Genomic DNA, 17,890 nt, shown 5'->3' with positions numbered 1-17,890 from the left:
TATTCTTGTGTCATTTTGGGAAGTCATGGTCACTTCCTAAGTACTGGTCTCATCAGACCATTATCAGACTTACCAGACTGTTTCATGCCACAATAGTTAATAGTGAGGCATGAAAGAGGATACATGCACCATGGACACTTGAATTTGCTTACGTTTGGAAAAACATTGCTTCTTAGCGACTCCTAAAATCACCTTGGTCATGAAGCACCTTTTCCCAAAGAGCACTGACTAAATAAATACAAATTAATTATAAATACATGGATAGAGCCCATAAAAATTTTTTTTAAGAGATGCATTTGAGTAAGTAAGATATGAATCATAATGAACCAAAGTATTTGAAAAATAACTTTATAAAAGTCCTTTGGAAGAGACACAGATGCTGGGAGGGAGCCAAGGTCTCTCAGTCTGGCAGGGACCCAAGGGGCTTGACATTTACATTTGACAGCCATTAAAACAATTCAGAGTTGCCTGTTGGTGTCTTCCATAGTTATCCATCAGTAGATTCCAGTATCTACTATACAAAGAGGTGGCCTTCATAGATGGGTTTCAAATTTTGGTTTGACCCCTGCACCAAAATAGCATCCCCAACTAAATGGTTTGGTTAATGGTTGCTGATACTTGAGCATTTGCTAGGCGCTAGTGCTTTCCACTAATCTCCCCTTAGTCCTTTGATGCAGGGTGTTATGGACCTATTTTTGAATGGGGAAGTAGATGCAGAAGTTAGGTAACTGCCTAATGGCAGTCTGGTTCTGAAGCCTCAACTCTTCACCCAAAGAATTTATGTTTTACTCTCCTCATAATGATTCACTATGTGACTTTTAACCTGTGCCCTGCTAACCCCCACCCCTTCCCAGTCTGACTTTTCTCAGAAGCTCACCTCTCTCTTTCCTCTCCACTTCCTCCTTAAGAAGGGGCCCCTTGTTATCTTCAGCCAAGATCAAAGTCACATGCAGTACAGTCAGTTCTTGGACCATGATAGACCACGTCTTCTTCCACGTGTGCTTTCAAAATGCTTGCACTCTTACTTCTTTCTTCCCTCTTCTCTGACCTCAAGACCTCATGTTCTACAGGGAAACAAGGAAGTAGCCATCTGGGTCAACAGGAAGCCTAATGTTTGCTGGCTCCTGGAAATGTCTCTGTTGGCTTTGTGTGTGTCTTTGTCTCTTTTTCCCTTCCTTGCTGGATCCAGCATACCATGTAACAAGACCTTTGCTCCCACCTGCTCTATCTGCATGGGTCTGGCCCTTAATTAAGTAATTTACATTTCAAATCCTCCTACTGCACAAGTTAGGCCAGTGCCCTCTAATCAGCTTCCTCCTTGCAAAATGTTTTCTGAAGCAACGGATTCAGGTGTATGAGAAACTAGGACACAGTAATTTGAAAATAGAAAAATAAAAACTTTAAAAGCTAGAAATGTTGTAAGAAGGGAGGGACACTGAGAGGCAAGTAGGACCCACTGGGGCACAGCTGCACAACTTTATAGATTGTGCTGTTTGGAACTATGTAATGTTCCCACAGTTGAGCAGGTGGAGGGAGTAAGGCAGCTGGAGAATCCACAGGGAAGCAGGTATGCCTATCCTGGCTTCTGTTTAACTATGACTGACACTTTCTTATGGTGCAAAAAGCCTCGCCTCACATTAATGGGCTATTTTCTGACAATGTTTCATGGAGGAGTTTATACCATTACTTTGCTTACAACCCCTTATCATCTGTCTGGCTAGTTTACTGTAGAATGTTCCCGAATCTGCAGAGAGTAGAAATTCAGTTTTAAACCTAAACTTATCATTGGTTTTGGATTCTTGGGACCAAGATTTTGAAATCAGTGAAGAGTCTTGAGGTGAATCAGAACTGGCCTCTATTCCTGTCTGTCTCTCTTTACTACTTTTCTGTTTCCCTGTACATGTGTTGCATATCTTCTCATCTGGGGCCTTGACTTCTCCACATAGTGCCATATGGAAAAAAGTAATTTTTGATATGGTAGCTTGTGGAATTATTTGTGTCTTACTGGTTATTTTCCTTATGCCTAGCGCCCATTGAGTTGGTGCTCACTATATATTCGTTGAATGAATTAATGAATTAAAGCCTGGAAGTGTTCACTGGGAATATTTGGGAAATATTCCCCAACTCCCTGTCTAGATGAGACCACCATCTTGTGTCATGAGTAACACTTTTTATAAACTGTGTTGTGCTGATTTGCCATTGTGAACTAATTTTAACCAAATGGTAGCTATTTCCTGCTTTTTGCATAATGCCTGGCACACTGTCAATAAATTTTCGTTGAGTCAATAAATGTCATGCTTTATGTCAATGGGTTTTGGCTCTTGGAGGAAAAGCAAGCAAAGCCTTGAAATCACAGAACTAGGGGATTGAAAGGAACATTGAGAAGTCTTCAGTTACATTTCCCTGTTTCTCAACTGAACCATTCCTGGTAATCATCTACTTTGTTCCTGAACACCCACAGGAGGCTCTCTCACCGTGTGACTCATAGTGTTTTCCTAAGAAACTTGTCTTTATTTACTTCCAGAAGACACAAGGCATGCATGTCATCTTTTTCTTTTCTTTCTTTCTTTCTTTCTTTCTTTCTTTCTTTCTTTCTTTCTTTCTTTTTTAACTTTTTTTCCTTTCCAGGAAAAAGAAGAAACAATTAGGCACGCCAAGGCTGTAAGTGGCTTCTGGGTCAAATACCTTTGCCCACGTGTGGAGTAGAATTAGATGCCTCCAAATCTAGATCCCGGCTTCGAGTGAAAATCATATACTACGTCTGCCTAAATCTACAATCTGAAGACACAGTTCTAAACTTCTGTAGCACGATAGAAACTTGGGGCTCCTGCTCACAATAATCTGTTCTGTATAAAAGTCCAAATACTCCCACTTCTGATTTTTTTTTTCAGTTTGACACATGACAGTTCAGCTAGCGTCCAGGGCCAGCTTCTCATCAACATCAACAATGTCTAGATGAGATGGGTCAGTTGGTGCCACGACCTTCATTTTAAGTTAAGACACCGTGAAAAATAATAAATTCAGGGACTGTGGAAGAAACCAAATCCCTAAATCTTTCCCCTCTAAGATGTCATGGAAGTGCCTTGAGTTCTTAGTCAGCTAGGCTGTTAGAAATAAGTCTAGGTATGACCTGATTTGAGGATAGAGGAGAAAATTTTTTTTTAACCTTCTTCACAAAGACAATTATTGTCATGTGTTTTCTGTGTTTCAACTCACCTGTGGAAGAAACACATCTAGATAGTTGTAGCCAAACTTGTCCTGAATTAGTGGAAACCCCTCACCCACCTGGTGTGATTCATGTTGACCTCCCTCAGGGGATTAGAGAGAAACAATGCTCTTCCTCTTTACTTTGCATAATCACTACCAACCTTGAATTTCTCTATTCAAATTATCTAGGCCAAACATTCTTGGACTTAAATGACCTCCCAAATTTTGAGACCTCCATTTAACAAACTCTTTAAACCCCACTGACTCACCAGACATTTCCTGGAATAGGTCAGCTTTTCTCTGTGTGTGTGTGCAGAGTGGAGACGTATTTCCCATCGAGTTCTGTCTTGAAATTTTGTAAGTGGGTCCACACCCAGCTGGCTTAAGAGTGAGCATGGGTTCTGTGGCTCTGAGGGCCACATGTGGTACAATCGATACTTACTCATAGGCAGAAGGAAACTTCATTTGGGATTCTAAGAAACATCATTTAGTAAAAGTATTCTTTCAAAAATTGCCTGAATTTTCACCCTTAGAAATTCTGAGCTTTATTTGGACTCTCTTGCTTTCCTCTTTTCCTCTTCTCTGGATCCTTCTCCTTCCTTTGACTTTGCAAAAATCTTTTGGTTGTCCTATTCTAAAAAGACTTACCCTAAATATGGACACTTGATAAATGTGGTATTTGTCAAGTGGGGAAAATTTATATTTTCTAAAGCAACACTGAAATAATTGGATACCCATGTAGAGAAAACAAACTTTTTTTTGCTTTTAAAGATTTTATTTTTTTAAGTAATCTCTATACCCAATGTGGGGCTTGAACTCATAACTCCAAGATCAAGAGTCACATGCACTACTGAGTGAGCCAGCTAGGCACCCCCAAAAACAAAAACTTGATGCCTGCCTCACACTATACATAAAAACTAACTTCAGGGAGAGTAGAGTCCTCAATGTAGAAGGAAAATAACAAGCTTTTGGAAAATATGGGAGGGTATCCTTATGATCTTGCAGAGTAGAAAAAGATGTCTTAAACAGGATATATAAAACAGAAACCCCTGATAAATGGACCCCAAATAATTAGCTTTTGTGCATCTAAATATTAAAGAGTGAAAGACAGTTTCAGTGGTTGAAGGCATTTGTAAACCATATAATTGGAAAAGGGCTTATATTCAGAACATTTAAAGAACTCTTTCAAATCAGTAGGAAAAAGACAGAATCCAGTAGAGAAAACGGGCAAGAGACATGAACAAGCATTTCACAAAGTTGGCATCTAGTGGCCAATAACATAGGAAAATTAAAATGAAATCTCAATGTTACACTACTCACTACACATCTACCAGAATCACTGAAATTAAGAAGCCAGATAACTATTGGTGAGGCTATGGAGTAATAGGCACTTACACTCTGTGGATGGAAATATAAATTAGTAAAACCACTTAAGAAACCAGTCTGGCATTATTACTAAAGTTGAAAATATATATGCATTCTCCATGACCTAGCAATTCCACTCCTAAATGTAACCCCAAATAAATTTGTTACATATGCACCAGGAGACATGTCTAAGAGTATTCATAGTTGCATTTGTTTCTAGAAGCTCCTAAAAGCTCCAAGGATAATGGCACAAATGTCCACGAACAGGAAAACAGATAAATTGTGTAATGTTTATGGAGAACACCGTATATCAGTGAAATTGGATGAACTCCACTTACATGCAACAGTATGGCTGAGTGTCAACAATACAAAACTGAGCAAAAGAAGTCAGGTACAAAATGATTTGTCTTGCCTAGTTCTATATAAATGTTTTAAAATAAGCAAAGAATTTTCCTGTAACTTTCTATTTATATAAAGTTCAAAAATAGGCAAAAACAGTGCTTGGGGATTCGTAACTATATGTTAAGATATAAAGCAAAGCAGGGTAGTAATTACCATAAGGTTGGGGTCATTGTCACCCCTGTGGGCAGGGGCAGTTGTGACAGATGTGCAGGATTGGTGTGTCAGAGCTGAGGGATGGCAATGTCCTATTTCTTGATCTGGATTGGCACTTTATAATAAGCTGTCTAGTTGGCTTTGTGTGTTTTTCTGCATGTTATATTTCACAATGAATTTTTAAAAAATAAAAAAGCCCCCTGCCTGCAGCCCCAATCTTGCCTCTTCTGAGCCTCTCTTCCCTGCTCTTCTCTCCACCAGGGGAACTTCCTCTCTGACTTCATTTTCCCCAGTTTCCCAGCTCCCACTCATCACACAAACTGCCCCCCATCCCACCCCTGGTCACCAGTGACCTCCTGGTTGAAAAATCACATGAACTGTCTTTGCTGTTAACCTTGTAGTTCTCTCTTCCCTTGGCTTCCCCAGACCCTTCCCTCTCCTGGTGCTTCTCCCCTTTCCCTCCTTGTGGCCTCTCTGCTCCAACCTCTGACTGCTCTAACTTTCCAGTTCCTGAAGTACCGGGGCTTCCTGGGTTTCCTTCCTCCTGGTGTCATCCATGCCACTGGCTCATTGTTGTGTGATCAGCCCCCAAATGCATGATGTTCCCTCCAGGGGATTCCAGGTGCCTTTATCCCTAGAGCTTCCTGCCTCCTCTCCATTTTCTTCTAGGGGTATGAAATCACCCTAATTTCAACCAACAACCTCAAAATGAATTCATGGTCTTCCTTGCTCCAGCCCTATTTCTGTCTTTCCAGTCTACATAAAGAAAATCACTTCTAAGTTGAAATCTCAGGCTAGAAATGTTGACTCTCTTTAATCTGCCCCAGCACTGAGACATACTATTATTTATGTTCACACTGCATGCTAGGCACTTGCTATGGTCTGAATGTGTCCCCTTACCTACCCTCCCACCCCCTGCCAAATTCCTGTTTGGAAAATCTAATGCACAATGTGACAGTATTAGGTGGTGGGGCCTTTGAGGTGATTAGGTCATGAGGGCAGAGCCCTCATGAATGGGATCAGTGCCCTTATAAAAGAGACTCCAAAGATCTCCCTTGCACCTTCTGCCATGTGAGGACCCAGCAAGAAGATGGCTGTCCATGAGGAAGTGTGCCCTTGCCAGACACTGTTCTGCTGGTGTCACAATCTTGGATTTCCAGGCTTCAGAATAATGAGAAACAAATTTCTGTTTATAAGCCACTCAGTCTGTGGTATTTTGTCATAGCAGCCTGAACGAACAGTAGTTTTTTAAAACATATATTACATACTTAAAAAAAAATGTATTAACTCACTTAATTCTCTCAACACCAGGATATGGTATTATTATCCTGCTTTAGAGAGGAGAAAATGGAAACATTCATCGGCAGAGCAGCTCTTAACTCACCCTGACTCAATGCTAATTGCATGGCCAAGGGGGCCTCCTACGAGTATTGGTACTTCTGTCCAGTGCTGGTTGTTACCACCTCTAAGCTACAATCTGATTATCATACCAACCTCCTAAATGGCGTCCCAACCACACATAAATCTCTTTCCATTTTGTCCACCTTCAATGGGGGTATCAATAATTTGATAGTGTAAATTCTTTTATTATTTTTTTTAAGTAGGTTCCGTGTTGGGCCCCATGCCCGTCTTGGGCTTCAACTCACGACCCTGAGATCAAGACCTGAGCTGAGATCAAGAGCCCGATGCTTAACTGACTGAACCACCCAGGCACCCCTTGATAGTGTGAATTCTGATCTATTCTTTCCTGATGCCTTAGCCATTTGGAGGCCCCATGATCTGGGGCCAGCCTGTCCCCTGTACCTTCCCTGGAGCCCCTGCTCCTCATCTCCTCTATCCCCAGCATACATATTCTTTCAGGCCTCTGGTCCTGTGCAGACAGTTCTCTTTGCTTGCAGTGCTCTGCTGACACCCCTCCCTGTTCAACCAGGAAATCCCTGCCCACCTCAGAGACTCCCCAGTCAACCCAGCTCCACCTGCTTATTTATTTATAATGTACTTGGTGCCAACTTCCAGCATTGTTTTTTGTTTTTGTTTTACATCACACGTAATTGCTTATTGGTTTCTGCCTGCCTTGTTCCTGGAGGGCAAGAATAGTGTATTATTCCTTCTTGAATTGGTATCCCTTTCCAGCAGTGGTCTTATCTAGGGGGCAGTTAATGGTTTTGCTGAGTAAATATGTGTCTCTGGAAATTCTTGTCAAGCAGCAGGCATTGGAAGAAATAACCTTGTTTCTGCTCGTTGGTGGTGGTATGTGGTATTCTGCTGGGTTTGAGATGCCGTGTTCTGCACCCTGAGACCTAGAAGTACTTTTTTCTTTCCTTTTCTCTTCTCTTCTCTTCTTTTCTTTTCTTTTCTTCTCTTCTCTTCTCTTCTCTTCTCTTCTCTTCTCTTCTCTTCTCTTCTCTTCTCTTTTCTTTTCCCTTTCCTTTCCTTTCTTTTCCTTTCCTTTCCTTTCTTTTCCTTTCCTTTCCTTTCTTTTCCTTTTCTTTTCATGGAAGAGAATGAGGGATAGAAAAGAGGACTATCTTTGGTGGATGTGTGTCCTCCTCACTGACTGGGCTACCAGTTGCTGGTGACATGGACCCACCTCCCTTGCAGACATCTTTGTCTTGCTGTCATACTCACTTTGACTCTATTCCATTCTAGCCCTTCTATTCTTTTGAGCCATAAAAGGCCCTCTGCTTTATGCTTTTTTTCTCATTTAACCCTTATGAGGGGAATCAGGACATGCTGCCCCCAAATCTACCACTTTGGCATGAGAATTATCTTGAGCTGAAGGCAACTGAGAAAAAACAAACACAGAAAGAGCTCTTCATTTTTCCTCTCTCTGTCTAGAGCAGGGACGAACTTTCCCTTGTGTAGGTGTCCCATAACAGGCAGAGGAGAACAACACTTGTCACTGGAAACAGAGATGGTGCTAAGATTGCATAAACCTCACTGCCAAACCTTATCTCCCATTAGCTGCCCCCATGTCTTTCCTCATCACTTTCCCATAATTTCTTGGCCCTAAGAGCTTAACCTCTCTTTTTTTGGTCTAATCACTGCTCCACAATTTTTTGTCCTTTGTTAAAATGGTACATAAGACCCTGAGTCTTAATGTTTCTTTGAATTTTTCATTTATTTTCTGTGAAGCTGCATGAATATAAAATGAAGAATATTAATAAAATTTGTATAGCCTTCTCTGGTTAATCTGCCATTTCTCAGTTTAATTTGCAGATCTCAGGTGCTGAATCTAAGAGGGTAGAGGAAAAGACTTTTCCTCCCTTACACTTATGATCTATGAGATGAAGTTCAGTGTGACCACTGTGTAGACAACTGAACTGAAGCTCAAGGAAGTTACAGTCACATGTGGGTAAAAGATTTAGGACTTGTGCCAAAGCTCTTTTACCTTCCTTGTTCCCTCCTTTGTTAGTGCCTAAAAGTTTGTTTTGCCTTTTTGGTGATTCTGAATCCCAACAGATTGCTGACACCTGTTTGGGCTGCCAAGTCAGCTTAGGAAAGGAAGCATAGCTAGGGACATCCCTGAAAAACTCTCATCCCAGAGCCAGTCAGAACAGGCTGGTGTTTCCCTGTGACAGGACTCTTTCTAGGCCTCTGCAGCACCCAGTTCCAAGTTAAGCAGCATTAATCACTCAGTGAGTTTTGGTTGATGACATGAGACTGGTTTGCATAACCCGGCTGCACTGGGGCGGGCACCCAGGCTCCCATCTGACAGGTGCTTTGGGAGGTGGTGTAAGAGAAAGAAAGCCTGAAGTGCTCCCTACATCCAGGATCTGGAGTCTCTCCATTCTTTCCTTCTTACCAGCTCTTTGGAAAATATTGGCAGGGCTTGTGAACCTGAAACAAAAGCCTGAGAAGACAATCTTGTTTCTAAGTGACAGGGCAAGTTAGGGATCAAAACAAGTTGTACTAAAAGAGACTTTTCAGGTTTGTCAGCCCAAAAGGAAAAAATCATAGGTTTAAAGAGTGTCATGAAAAACTCTTATTGGGTTCCAAGAACCCCACTGGTTTTGTCTGGGAATTTGCCAAGGTTGCGAGAAATGAGCACTGTGTCCACTTACTTGGTCTCAAACACAAGATAAAACTTCCGCTCACCTGGAAGCCAGTGTTGCTGTAGCCCTCCGCTCTGGCGGCCGTCCTACTCTTCAGCTCCACGAAGTCTTCGCTGCTCATGGCATTGGTTGGGCTCTGAATTCTTTTCAGGTGTCTGGTCTAGAGTTTCCTCCGTACCTGAAGGAACATCAGCCTCTGCTGATGTCAGAATGCCACCTGCTGTTGTAGGAACCTGGGCACGGCTTACATTTGAAAACTTAACAATCTGTGGGGCGGAGCAGGAGTGATAGGTGGGTGGGGTGAGGCCTCCAGTTCAGGTCCACCCACCTCATTAATCTTCCCGTTTAGGATTGCTGGCCCATTTTTACTTTGGAAAACTCAGTACACAGAGCAGAAAAAGACACTTTCTCAACAGCCACCAGTGAAATAATCTATTTCCTGTGGGTGGTATTGGGGACTAGGAATGGTGTGGGGTGGCAAGGAACATAAGGGCTGGCTGCTACCAATTGACCACTATTCTCTGCTAGGTCCGTGCTCAGTACTTTGTATACGGTTGTTTTGGTTTATCTTCAGGACAAGCAAAAACTGAGATGTGATAAAGTCAAGTCAACAATTTGCTCAGGGTCATTTGGCTAATAAAGGGACAGTGAGAAGTCAACTCAAAGTCTTTTTACTACATCCCTGTCTACAGATCGGTTTGCTTTTAAAAAACCAATTCCTAGAAATGCAAATATGCAGCAGATAAATGGAACGTGACCAACTGCTCACTTAATAAAAGGATTCTTCACTTTAGGAAATTATTAGCTATAAGATTCTTTCAAATAGCAGTTTCCCCTAGTACGTTTAAAATGAATATAGTTGTGTGGCCTCTGAGGAAATGTGAAAAATGCTAATGATAAGTGAAAAGCTAGAATTAATAAATGGAATACTGCATACAGTAGATAAAAGAATAGAAGAAAATATCAAATGTAATTATGATTATTTCTGGGTTGTGGTTTTTATGCCTGGTTTTTATTTGCTCTTTCTTTGCTGAGTTTTCTATAAAGACCATGATTTATTATTATTATCATGATATAGACTATATAATAATTAAAAGCTCACTGGAACCACATTGCCTGGGTTCAAATCCTGGATCTACAACTTACCACAGCTCAAGAGCTAAACCCAGCCAGCTGTTTATTTTTAGTTTTTATTTTTAAAAATTTTTTTAATATTTATTTTTTGAGAGAGAGAGACAGAGACAGAGACAGAGACAGAGCACAAGCGGGGGAAGGGCAGAGGCAGAGGCAGACACAGAATCCGTAGCAGGCTTCAGGCTCTGAGCTGTCAGCACAGAGCCCCGGGACAGCAGGGCCAGAACTCATGAACCAGGAGATCATGACCTGAGCCGAAGTCGGACGCTTAACCAACTGAACCACCAGGTGCCCCGCCAGTGACATATTTTTAAACATAAAGCCCAAGAGCTAAGAATGGCTTTTAGATTTTTAAGTGGTTGGGAAAATTCGAAAGAACGAATATTTCATGACACATGCAAACTATACAACACATGCAAATTGCAGGCCCCAGAAATAAAATTTTGTTGGAACACGAACATGCCCATCCCCTTGTGTATCATTTATGGCTGCTGTTGCCCCACAAGAGTAGAGCTGGGTGATTGTTACAGAGACTGCATGGCTGGAAGTCCAAGATATTCACTACCTGGCTCTTTACAGAAAATCTGTGTGGATCCCTGACTTACTAACCACGTTGAATTTGGGCAAGGTACTGTGTTCTCTGTGCCTCAATACCTCATCTATGAAATGGACATAATAGTTCTGTTTCACACTGTATATTACTGAGAAGACAAAATGGGATAATAGACTTAAAAACACATGGAATGGTGCCTGGCACATAATAAAATTGTGATAAGGTAATGTTTATCTTAAAACCTTAAAAAGAAAAGGCACAATGATCTCTGAACAGTAGTGGGCATGTGCTTTAGGGACAGGATTTCTCCCTGAGGCCAGGTACACCTGTCGTTGAGCAGGTGATATATTGCCCCCTACATAGGAAAGCATAGCACCCCCACCAGACTGGTGGTCAGGTCAGTCTCTCCCCAAATCCCCACCATATTGGCAGCATGGAAAAGGTGATCTCTGACTTCTCACTGTGTGCTTGTGGAACCCTGGTCGAAGTTCTCACCATTTATCAACACCATCGGAGCTTTCTTTATGCTTTCCTTCTTTAATGATTCTCACTGATGAATGGAGACTTAGGAATTTTTACCAGTTCTCCCCCATAATTGTGATATGCCATAATAAGTTGTTGCCATGTAACCCAATGCAAAAAGTCCCATTGGAAGTGATCAAGAGGGGTGCAGATAAACAGAAAGTAGATAATATGGGAAGCTTTCTTTAAAAGTTCTTTTTTAATGTTTATTTATTTTTGAGAGAAAGAGAGAGAGAGCAGGGGAAGGGCAGAGATAGAGGGAGACAGAGAATCTGAAGCAGGCTCCAGGCTCCGAGCTGTCAGCACAGAGCCTGATGTGGGTCTCGGACCCACGGACTGCAATATCATGACTTGAGCTGAGGTTGGATGCTTATCCGACTGAGCCATCCAGGTGCTCCGATATGGGAAACTTTCATTGTAAAGTTGTTGGAAAAAGCCAGTTGCTGAAGTTAGATATCAAGAACTGTCATGAACTCAAAGACTCAATCTGGTTCAGGTTTACAGAAGATTTTTACTCTCTGGAGGGGAAAAAACCCCCGTTTATTGTCACTTACGGTTATAAGTGCAGAAGCTTGGCTCAAATACCTGAAATTCCTGCCGATACGCTTTTATGAACCTTTTAAAATGCACAATCCAGTGTTTTCTCTGTCCCTAGGCTGTTAAGCCCGTTAGTTTGAAGAGTGCAAGAGTATTTGAGAACACATCACTGTGCAAGCAAGAGCACTGTATAGTGTTGATTAAAAGACACAGTGACCTGCCCCTTCCATACTCCATCTACACCAGTGAAAAGGAAACATGGAGACCTACTTAGAATAAATTATACATACAACTGTGATGCTAAAACATAAAAATGATGGTCAGTTACAGGGAAGTTTGGACTTAAAATGCTATCTATCTGAAACCTATAGTTAAGATCTTTAAGAACTAATGAAAATTCAGACTTTCTTTGCAGCCTAAGAATTAACTTGAGTTATGGGGCTATCACTTAAAATGATTGGTACCTTGGTAGAAGTGATGGCTCATTTTTCCCAATTTGCACATAGAAATCATGATCAGAAAATGAGGTGAAGGACCCTTTCAACTTTACAAGACCACATTTTAAATCATTCCCCAGTCATGCAGAATCATTATTTGTAAGGAATAAGTTGTGCCAAAGGCCAAAGGAATGATCCCTTAACTCTTCTGAGTCTCAGCTGTTTTCGTAGTGTCCCTCAAACTCAATTTTAAACTTTGAAATCATTGTATAGCGACCAAATTACTGGGATTTTTAATCAAATAATTTCTATATTCCATTCCCCAAGAGTTGGCTTCCGAAGACTGAAAACCCATGGGTTGTGTGGACAAGCTCATTCAAGAAAAGCAAATGAAAATAACCTCAAGCTCCTCCAAATTTATTAAAAATATGAAAGTAAAATGGGGTGCCTGGGTGGCTCAGTTGGTTAAGTGTCCGACTTCAGCTCAGGTCATGATCTCGCAGTCTGTGAGTTCGAGCCTTACGTTGGGCTCTATGCTGACAGCTCAGAGCCTGAAGCCTGCTTTAGATTCTGATTCTCCCACTCTCTTTGCCCCTCCTCTGCTCATGCTCTGTCTCTCTCTCTCAAAAATAAATAAATATTTTTTAAAAATTAAAAAAAAAATGAAAGTAAAAAGAAAATGAAATACATGATAATGTATCTTGCCTTGTGCATGAAATTCTATACTAAGGTCACTCTTTTGGTGACAGTGCTTCCAAAAGGAGTAAAATTAATTGTTAAAAATCGTGTGTAACATTTGTCCCATGTTAAGAATGATGTATAATATGTTATAGCATGAGTTTTATCTGCTCCCTGCTGTTCTCCACCAAGGAACATTTCATGTATTACAGATTAACATTTGTTTATACATTTTATAGTTTAATAAACCAAAAATGTAATCCTGGGATGCTTACAAAGCTTGACCTAATTAACCGACTCTAACTATTCAGATCATTCATGAGAAAAAAAAACCCAAAACAATAATGTATATTTGAGATAAGAAATACTTTGGGACGTTTTCCAACAAAAAAATCCCTTTTGCTTTTCAACACTCCCACTGTTCGGGGTACTAGAAGAGGCCAGCCATAGCATTTATAGTAGTCAGAGATCGGTCAGAAGATATGCAACCTGAGTAATACCTGTGACTTAAGATTGTTTGGCTGTCTATATCACTTTATTTTTTAATTTATATTTGTATTTGTATTTTATTTTTTAATGTTTATTTATTCTTGAGAGAAAGAGAGACAGGAAGAGAGACATAGAGAGCATGAATGGGGGAGAGGCACACAGAGAGGGGGACAGAGGATCTGAAGTGGGCTATCATGACCCCAAGATCAAGAGTCACATGGTCTCCTGACTGAGCCAGCCAGGTGCCCATGTCTGTACCACTTTAGTTAAAATCCTGGGAAGGATGACCTTGGCCCAAGCGCAGACCAATAAAGAAAGGGAGAGAACTAGTGTCTGTGGAGCACTGCCAAGTGCCTTTTAAGTACTTATGTTGTTTCCATTTTGTCTTCAGAACAACCCTGCAAATGAGGTATTAACATCCCCATTTCACAGATGAAACACCTGAGGCTCAGGGACACAAATTGATTTTTCCAAGAACATTAATAAATGGCAAAGTCTAATTTGAACCCTGCCTCTATCGAGAGTTCTAAGTTCTGTAAAGAAATAAAACTCAGGGGAAGCACAACTGAGTTAATACCCAAAAGTGCTCATTCTATCAGTGGGGAAAGCAAACCACAACCATGATAAATGCAAAAAAGTGAATAAAATGGAAAAATGATACGGTTGTCATGATAGCAGAGTTTCATCCATCTGTGTACTTTGAAATCCTCAAAAAATGTGCCAATGCTTAGTTGAGGAGATTTGTTAGAAGGCCCAAGTATTGGCCTGCCATATTGATTCCACTGGAAATGAATGTTTGGGCTACAAGCTATGGGAGGGCTTTAGCCATCTTAGTCCCTGCTCTCTCTTCAGTGCTCTGGGACAGAATAGGCTCAAGGCTAAATAGCTTGTCCATTGCTCAAAGGAAGAAAACTGAAACCTTTACATTCCGTGTAGCCCAGAGATACTTGTGAGTTGCACAATGAGTTGTTAGCGAGATGAGTTCACACTGGCCAGCTCTCCCCAAGAACCAGGGCTGGGAGGGGGGTGAGGTAAACAAAGAGCCTAGGGTACAAAGTTTAACAAGGCACTCCTCTCAGTGCCTTGCAAGTGTAGGATCAGCACCTGAGAGTAGTGACAGCCTTCTTAAATTTGGCATCCTAGGCACCTTGCTCAGCTCACCCTGCTTCTGGCCCCTCCAAGAACAATCTATGAGTTTATTTTGGACTAGTATAACATAGGAGTTAAGGGTACAGACTCTGGGTGTGCCTGGGTGGCTCAGTCGGTTAAGCATCTGACTTTGGCTGAGGTCATGATCTCATGGCTCATGACTTCGAGCTCTGCATCAGGCTCTGTGCTGACAGCTCAGAGCCTGGAGCCTGCTTTGGATTCTGTGTGTGTGTCTCTCTCTCTTCCCCTCCCCACTTGTGCTCTGTGTCTCTCTGTCTCTCAAAATAATAATAATACAACATTAAAAAAAATAGAGTGCAGACTCCAGACTCAGTTCAGCTTCCAACCAAGGCTTTGATTCTTACTAATACTAACTAGCTAGAAGTTCAGGCAAGTTACTTACCAGTAATCTCTCTAAACATCTGTGGTTACCTGAAAAATGAGGTTTATAGTTCTATCTATCTTACAACAGGCCTGCTGTGGAAAGTGGTTCACATTGGAGAGTAAGAGTGTACATTCTCAAGATTCCAAGGAAAACTTGCCAGTCGCTTCCCAGAAAGCAACTCAGAGTGGACCTCTAGAGCCTGCTAAGTGTCTAGTAGGGTAAGTGGTTAAATAAGGTTAACTAAGAGAGTGACGAAGAAGCAGTGATTTTTGCCTGGGTTATGGTAATGGCAACGTAGCCCTTGTGGATGACCAAAGGCTCTCCAGGAAGCCCATTCTTGAGTCTAGGATTCTTGAGTCTTGAGATTTCCAGAGATAAACATCTTCCCCTTTATTCTGTTAGTTCAGAGAAAGACACAGCTGTGTGAGTGGTCTGCAGAAAAGCTTCATACTGGGCTGGGTCTGTGTGTAAAATTTCCCCAGTTCTCACCCATAAGAGTGGTTGGCGGTAGTGCCAGCTGCATTCTTTTGATGTGATCAGGTGAGTTGATCTTGTGTGATTTAAAGGTCCATGGACCCAGCCCAAGGTTCGAACACTTAGGTATCACTCTCTAAGGACCACAGTGCTGGTCATTCTCTTGTGGGAAACACTCACTGTCCCTTTTCACAGGTGAGAAAACAAGACACAGTTCATGAGGGAATGGCGGGTGGTTTGGGATGGTTAGCTAAACAAGGCTGTTATGGTGGGGGGGGGAAACATTGCAATTTCTGGAAAAGAAAACACTCAAAAGTGTTTTCTTTATCATTTTGTAACCATGATGGCAAGAATCATGAACAGGTGTTAAACCTAGCTGGAAAATTTTGATGAGAAGAGCGTTTATAATGTTGAAATTTAATAATTGTGACACCTGAAAGATGCCATCTTAACCAAATGGTCATCAAGAATGGGACAAAGCAAAAAAAAAAAAAAAAAAAAAAAAAAAGAAGAATGGGACAAAGCTACATCACGTGCCTCCTGATAGGCTGCACAGAAGACAGATCACTTCTGTGATACTTCTGCCCCAAATGTATAACTTGAATCTAATAATAAGGATGTTATAATCAATCACAGGATATTTTACAAAATAACTGGCCTGTATTTTTAAAAATTGTTAAGGTCTTGGGAGGCAACGAAGGCAGAGAGGCCATTTCACATTATAGGATACCAAAGATACAGCGTGAATAAATGCAACATATCATCCTAGAGTGGGTCCTAGACCAGTGTTAGAAAGGACAATACAGGGACAAATTGGCCATGTTTGAATTTTGGTCACAGCATGTGTCAGTGTTAAATTTCTTCATCTTCATAACTATATTGTGTCATGTAAGAGAATGTCTTTAGGTAGACATTGGGTCTTTAGGAATAGAAGGGCATGATGTCTGTAATTTATTCCTGAATGGGCTTAGGAAAAAAAGCAATGACAGGTAAACATATATGAGTATATGAGAAAATTTTAAAAAGCAAATTAGACAATGTGTTAATGGTGAATCTGATTAAGTTATGGGAGTTTTTGTTATTCTTGCAACTTTTCTGTAAGTTTGAGATGAGTAGTAAAAAGTTATAAAAAATAGATGTTTTATAAATTATTCATACATACAAATGTATAAATTTAGCCTCAGTTATGTATGTAGACAGTGAAATGGTTAATTATATATTTATACGTATATATATATATATATATATATATATATTTCCTCTTTTACTAGTTTTATTTTGCATATGGAAAACAAAAACCAATAACAGTGCTTTTCTTCCCATTCATATGGATTTTAGGAAATGACTGCCTTTTCCCCTGGAGAAATAGCCCACAGACAAAAAAGTAGCACCACACTGTGAGATCTGTGAGTGCCGCAGTCAGTAGCTTGAAGATGACCCCCAGGGGCAGGGAAGAAAGCAAGTGTGTCACAGGAGATGGGACAAGCACATCAGGACCATAAGCTGGGGAAACCTGTCATTTCTGTCTTCAACACCACTGACCCGGAATACACAGTAGGTACCCTTTTTCTCTTGGCATCCACCGCCGCCACCTCAAAGGGATCGTTTTCGGTCTATGGTCTGAAGAATGCTCTTCAAATGACACAAGAGTGTCTTTGAGGAGTTGTGCAAAGAGAAATGCCCAAATGTGAATGAGAATTATGCCAAAGTTCAAGATCGGGAAAGAGCCTCTAAGGAAAAGGAAACTCAGCATGTCAATGTCTTGCTACTTCAACCAACTGCCTCTGTTGGACTCAAAAGGGAATCTCAAAAAATTTGAGGGGTCAAATCAGCATATAAATGATGTCCCTATAAACCCTGTAGGATTACTTTCTTGGATGGTGATCATGTTATGTCCTGAAGCAACAGAGACTGATACCGAGGCTGCCAAATTTAAAAACTGAGATTGAAATTATGCTTCCTTCAGAATGAATTGTTCTTGTGACTGTTTTTTTCTCCTGGTCTAGCAACTGCTTTCTTCCCTGTTGCTGCAGGTATTTGCTACCTTATGCTTGGAGTGAGAAGGTAACTTTAGGTGCAGAGATTGGGCAGCCCTGAGAATGCAGGGGGCTGGAAGAACAGGAGTCAGTGCTCACTGTGCTCTTATAGCGACTTGGCCCTTCCTTCAGCCTTGAGGACCTATCCCTGAGGTTAGTCTGAAGTTTGACTGCAAGCCTGGTGACTGCTCACTATCCCACTGGGGCAGGGGAACAGAGTGAGGTCTTTAGTATTGCACAGGTATGAAATGTACATGAGTGAGAAAGAAAACCACAGTTGCTCTTGAGGCTGGGCTGGTCCCCCCATCCTAGCT

The 17,890-nt window shown here is 41.2% G+C and overlaps 1 protein-coding gene across 2 annotated transcripts in view; it reads right to left on the bottom strand.

The window, feature by feature from the left end:
- The window catches only part of SLC28A3 (solute carrier family 28 member 3), a 57,910-nt gene extending 48,460 nt beyond the window's left edge, over positions 1-9,450 (bottom strand). The window contains exon 1 of one of the 2 annotated variants that reach the window (XR_009251770.1): positions 9,226-9,450. Coding sequence is in view for 1 of the 2 variants with exons in the window: in XM_058695576.1 (XP_058551559.1) it covers positions 9,226-9,303 (78 nt within the window). In the remaining variant the exon portion in view is untranslated. The remainder of the gene's footprint in view (positions 1-9,225) is intronic. The other variant, XM_058695576.1, reaches the window with a different exon arrangement.
- Between the last annotated feature and the right edge of the window lie 8,440 nt (positions 9,451-17,890).

This window comes from Neofelis nebulosa, chromosome 12 (genome assembly GCF_028018385.1).
Source record: "Neofelis nebulosa isolate mNeoNeb1 chromosome 12, mNeoNeb1.pri, whole genome shotgun sequence".
In the NCBI taxonomy this organism is placed as follows: Eukaryota; Metazoa; Chordata; class Mammalia; order Carnivora; family Felidae; genus Neofelis; species Neofelis nebulosa.
The sequence above is the reverse complement of the archived record's forward strand: the minus strand, read 5'-3'. Positions and strand labels throughout refer to the sequence as shown.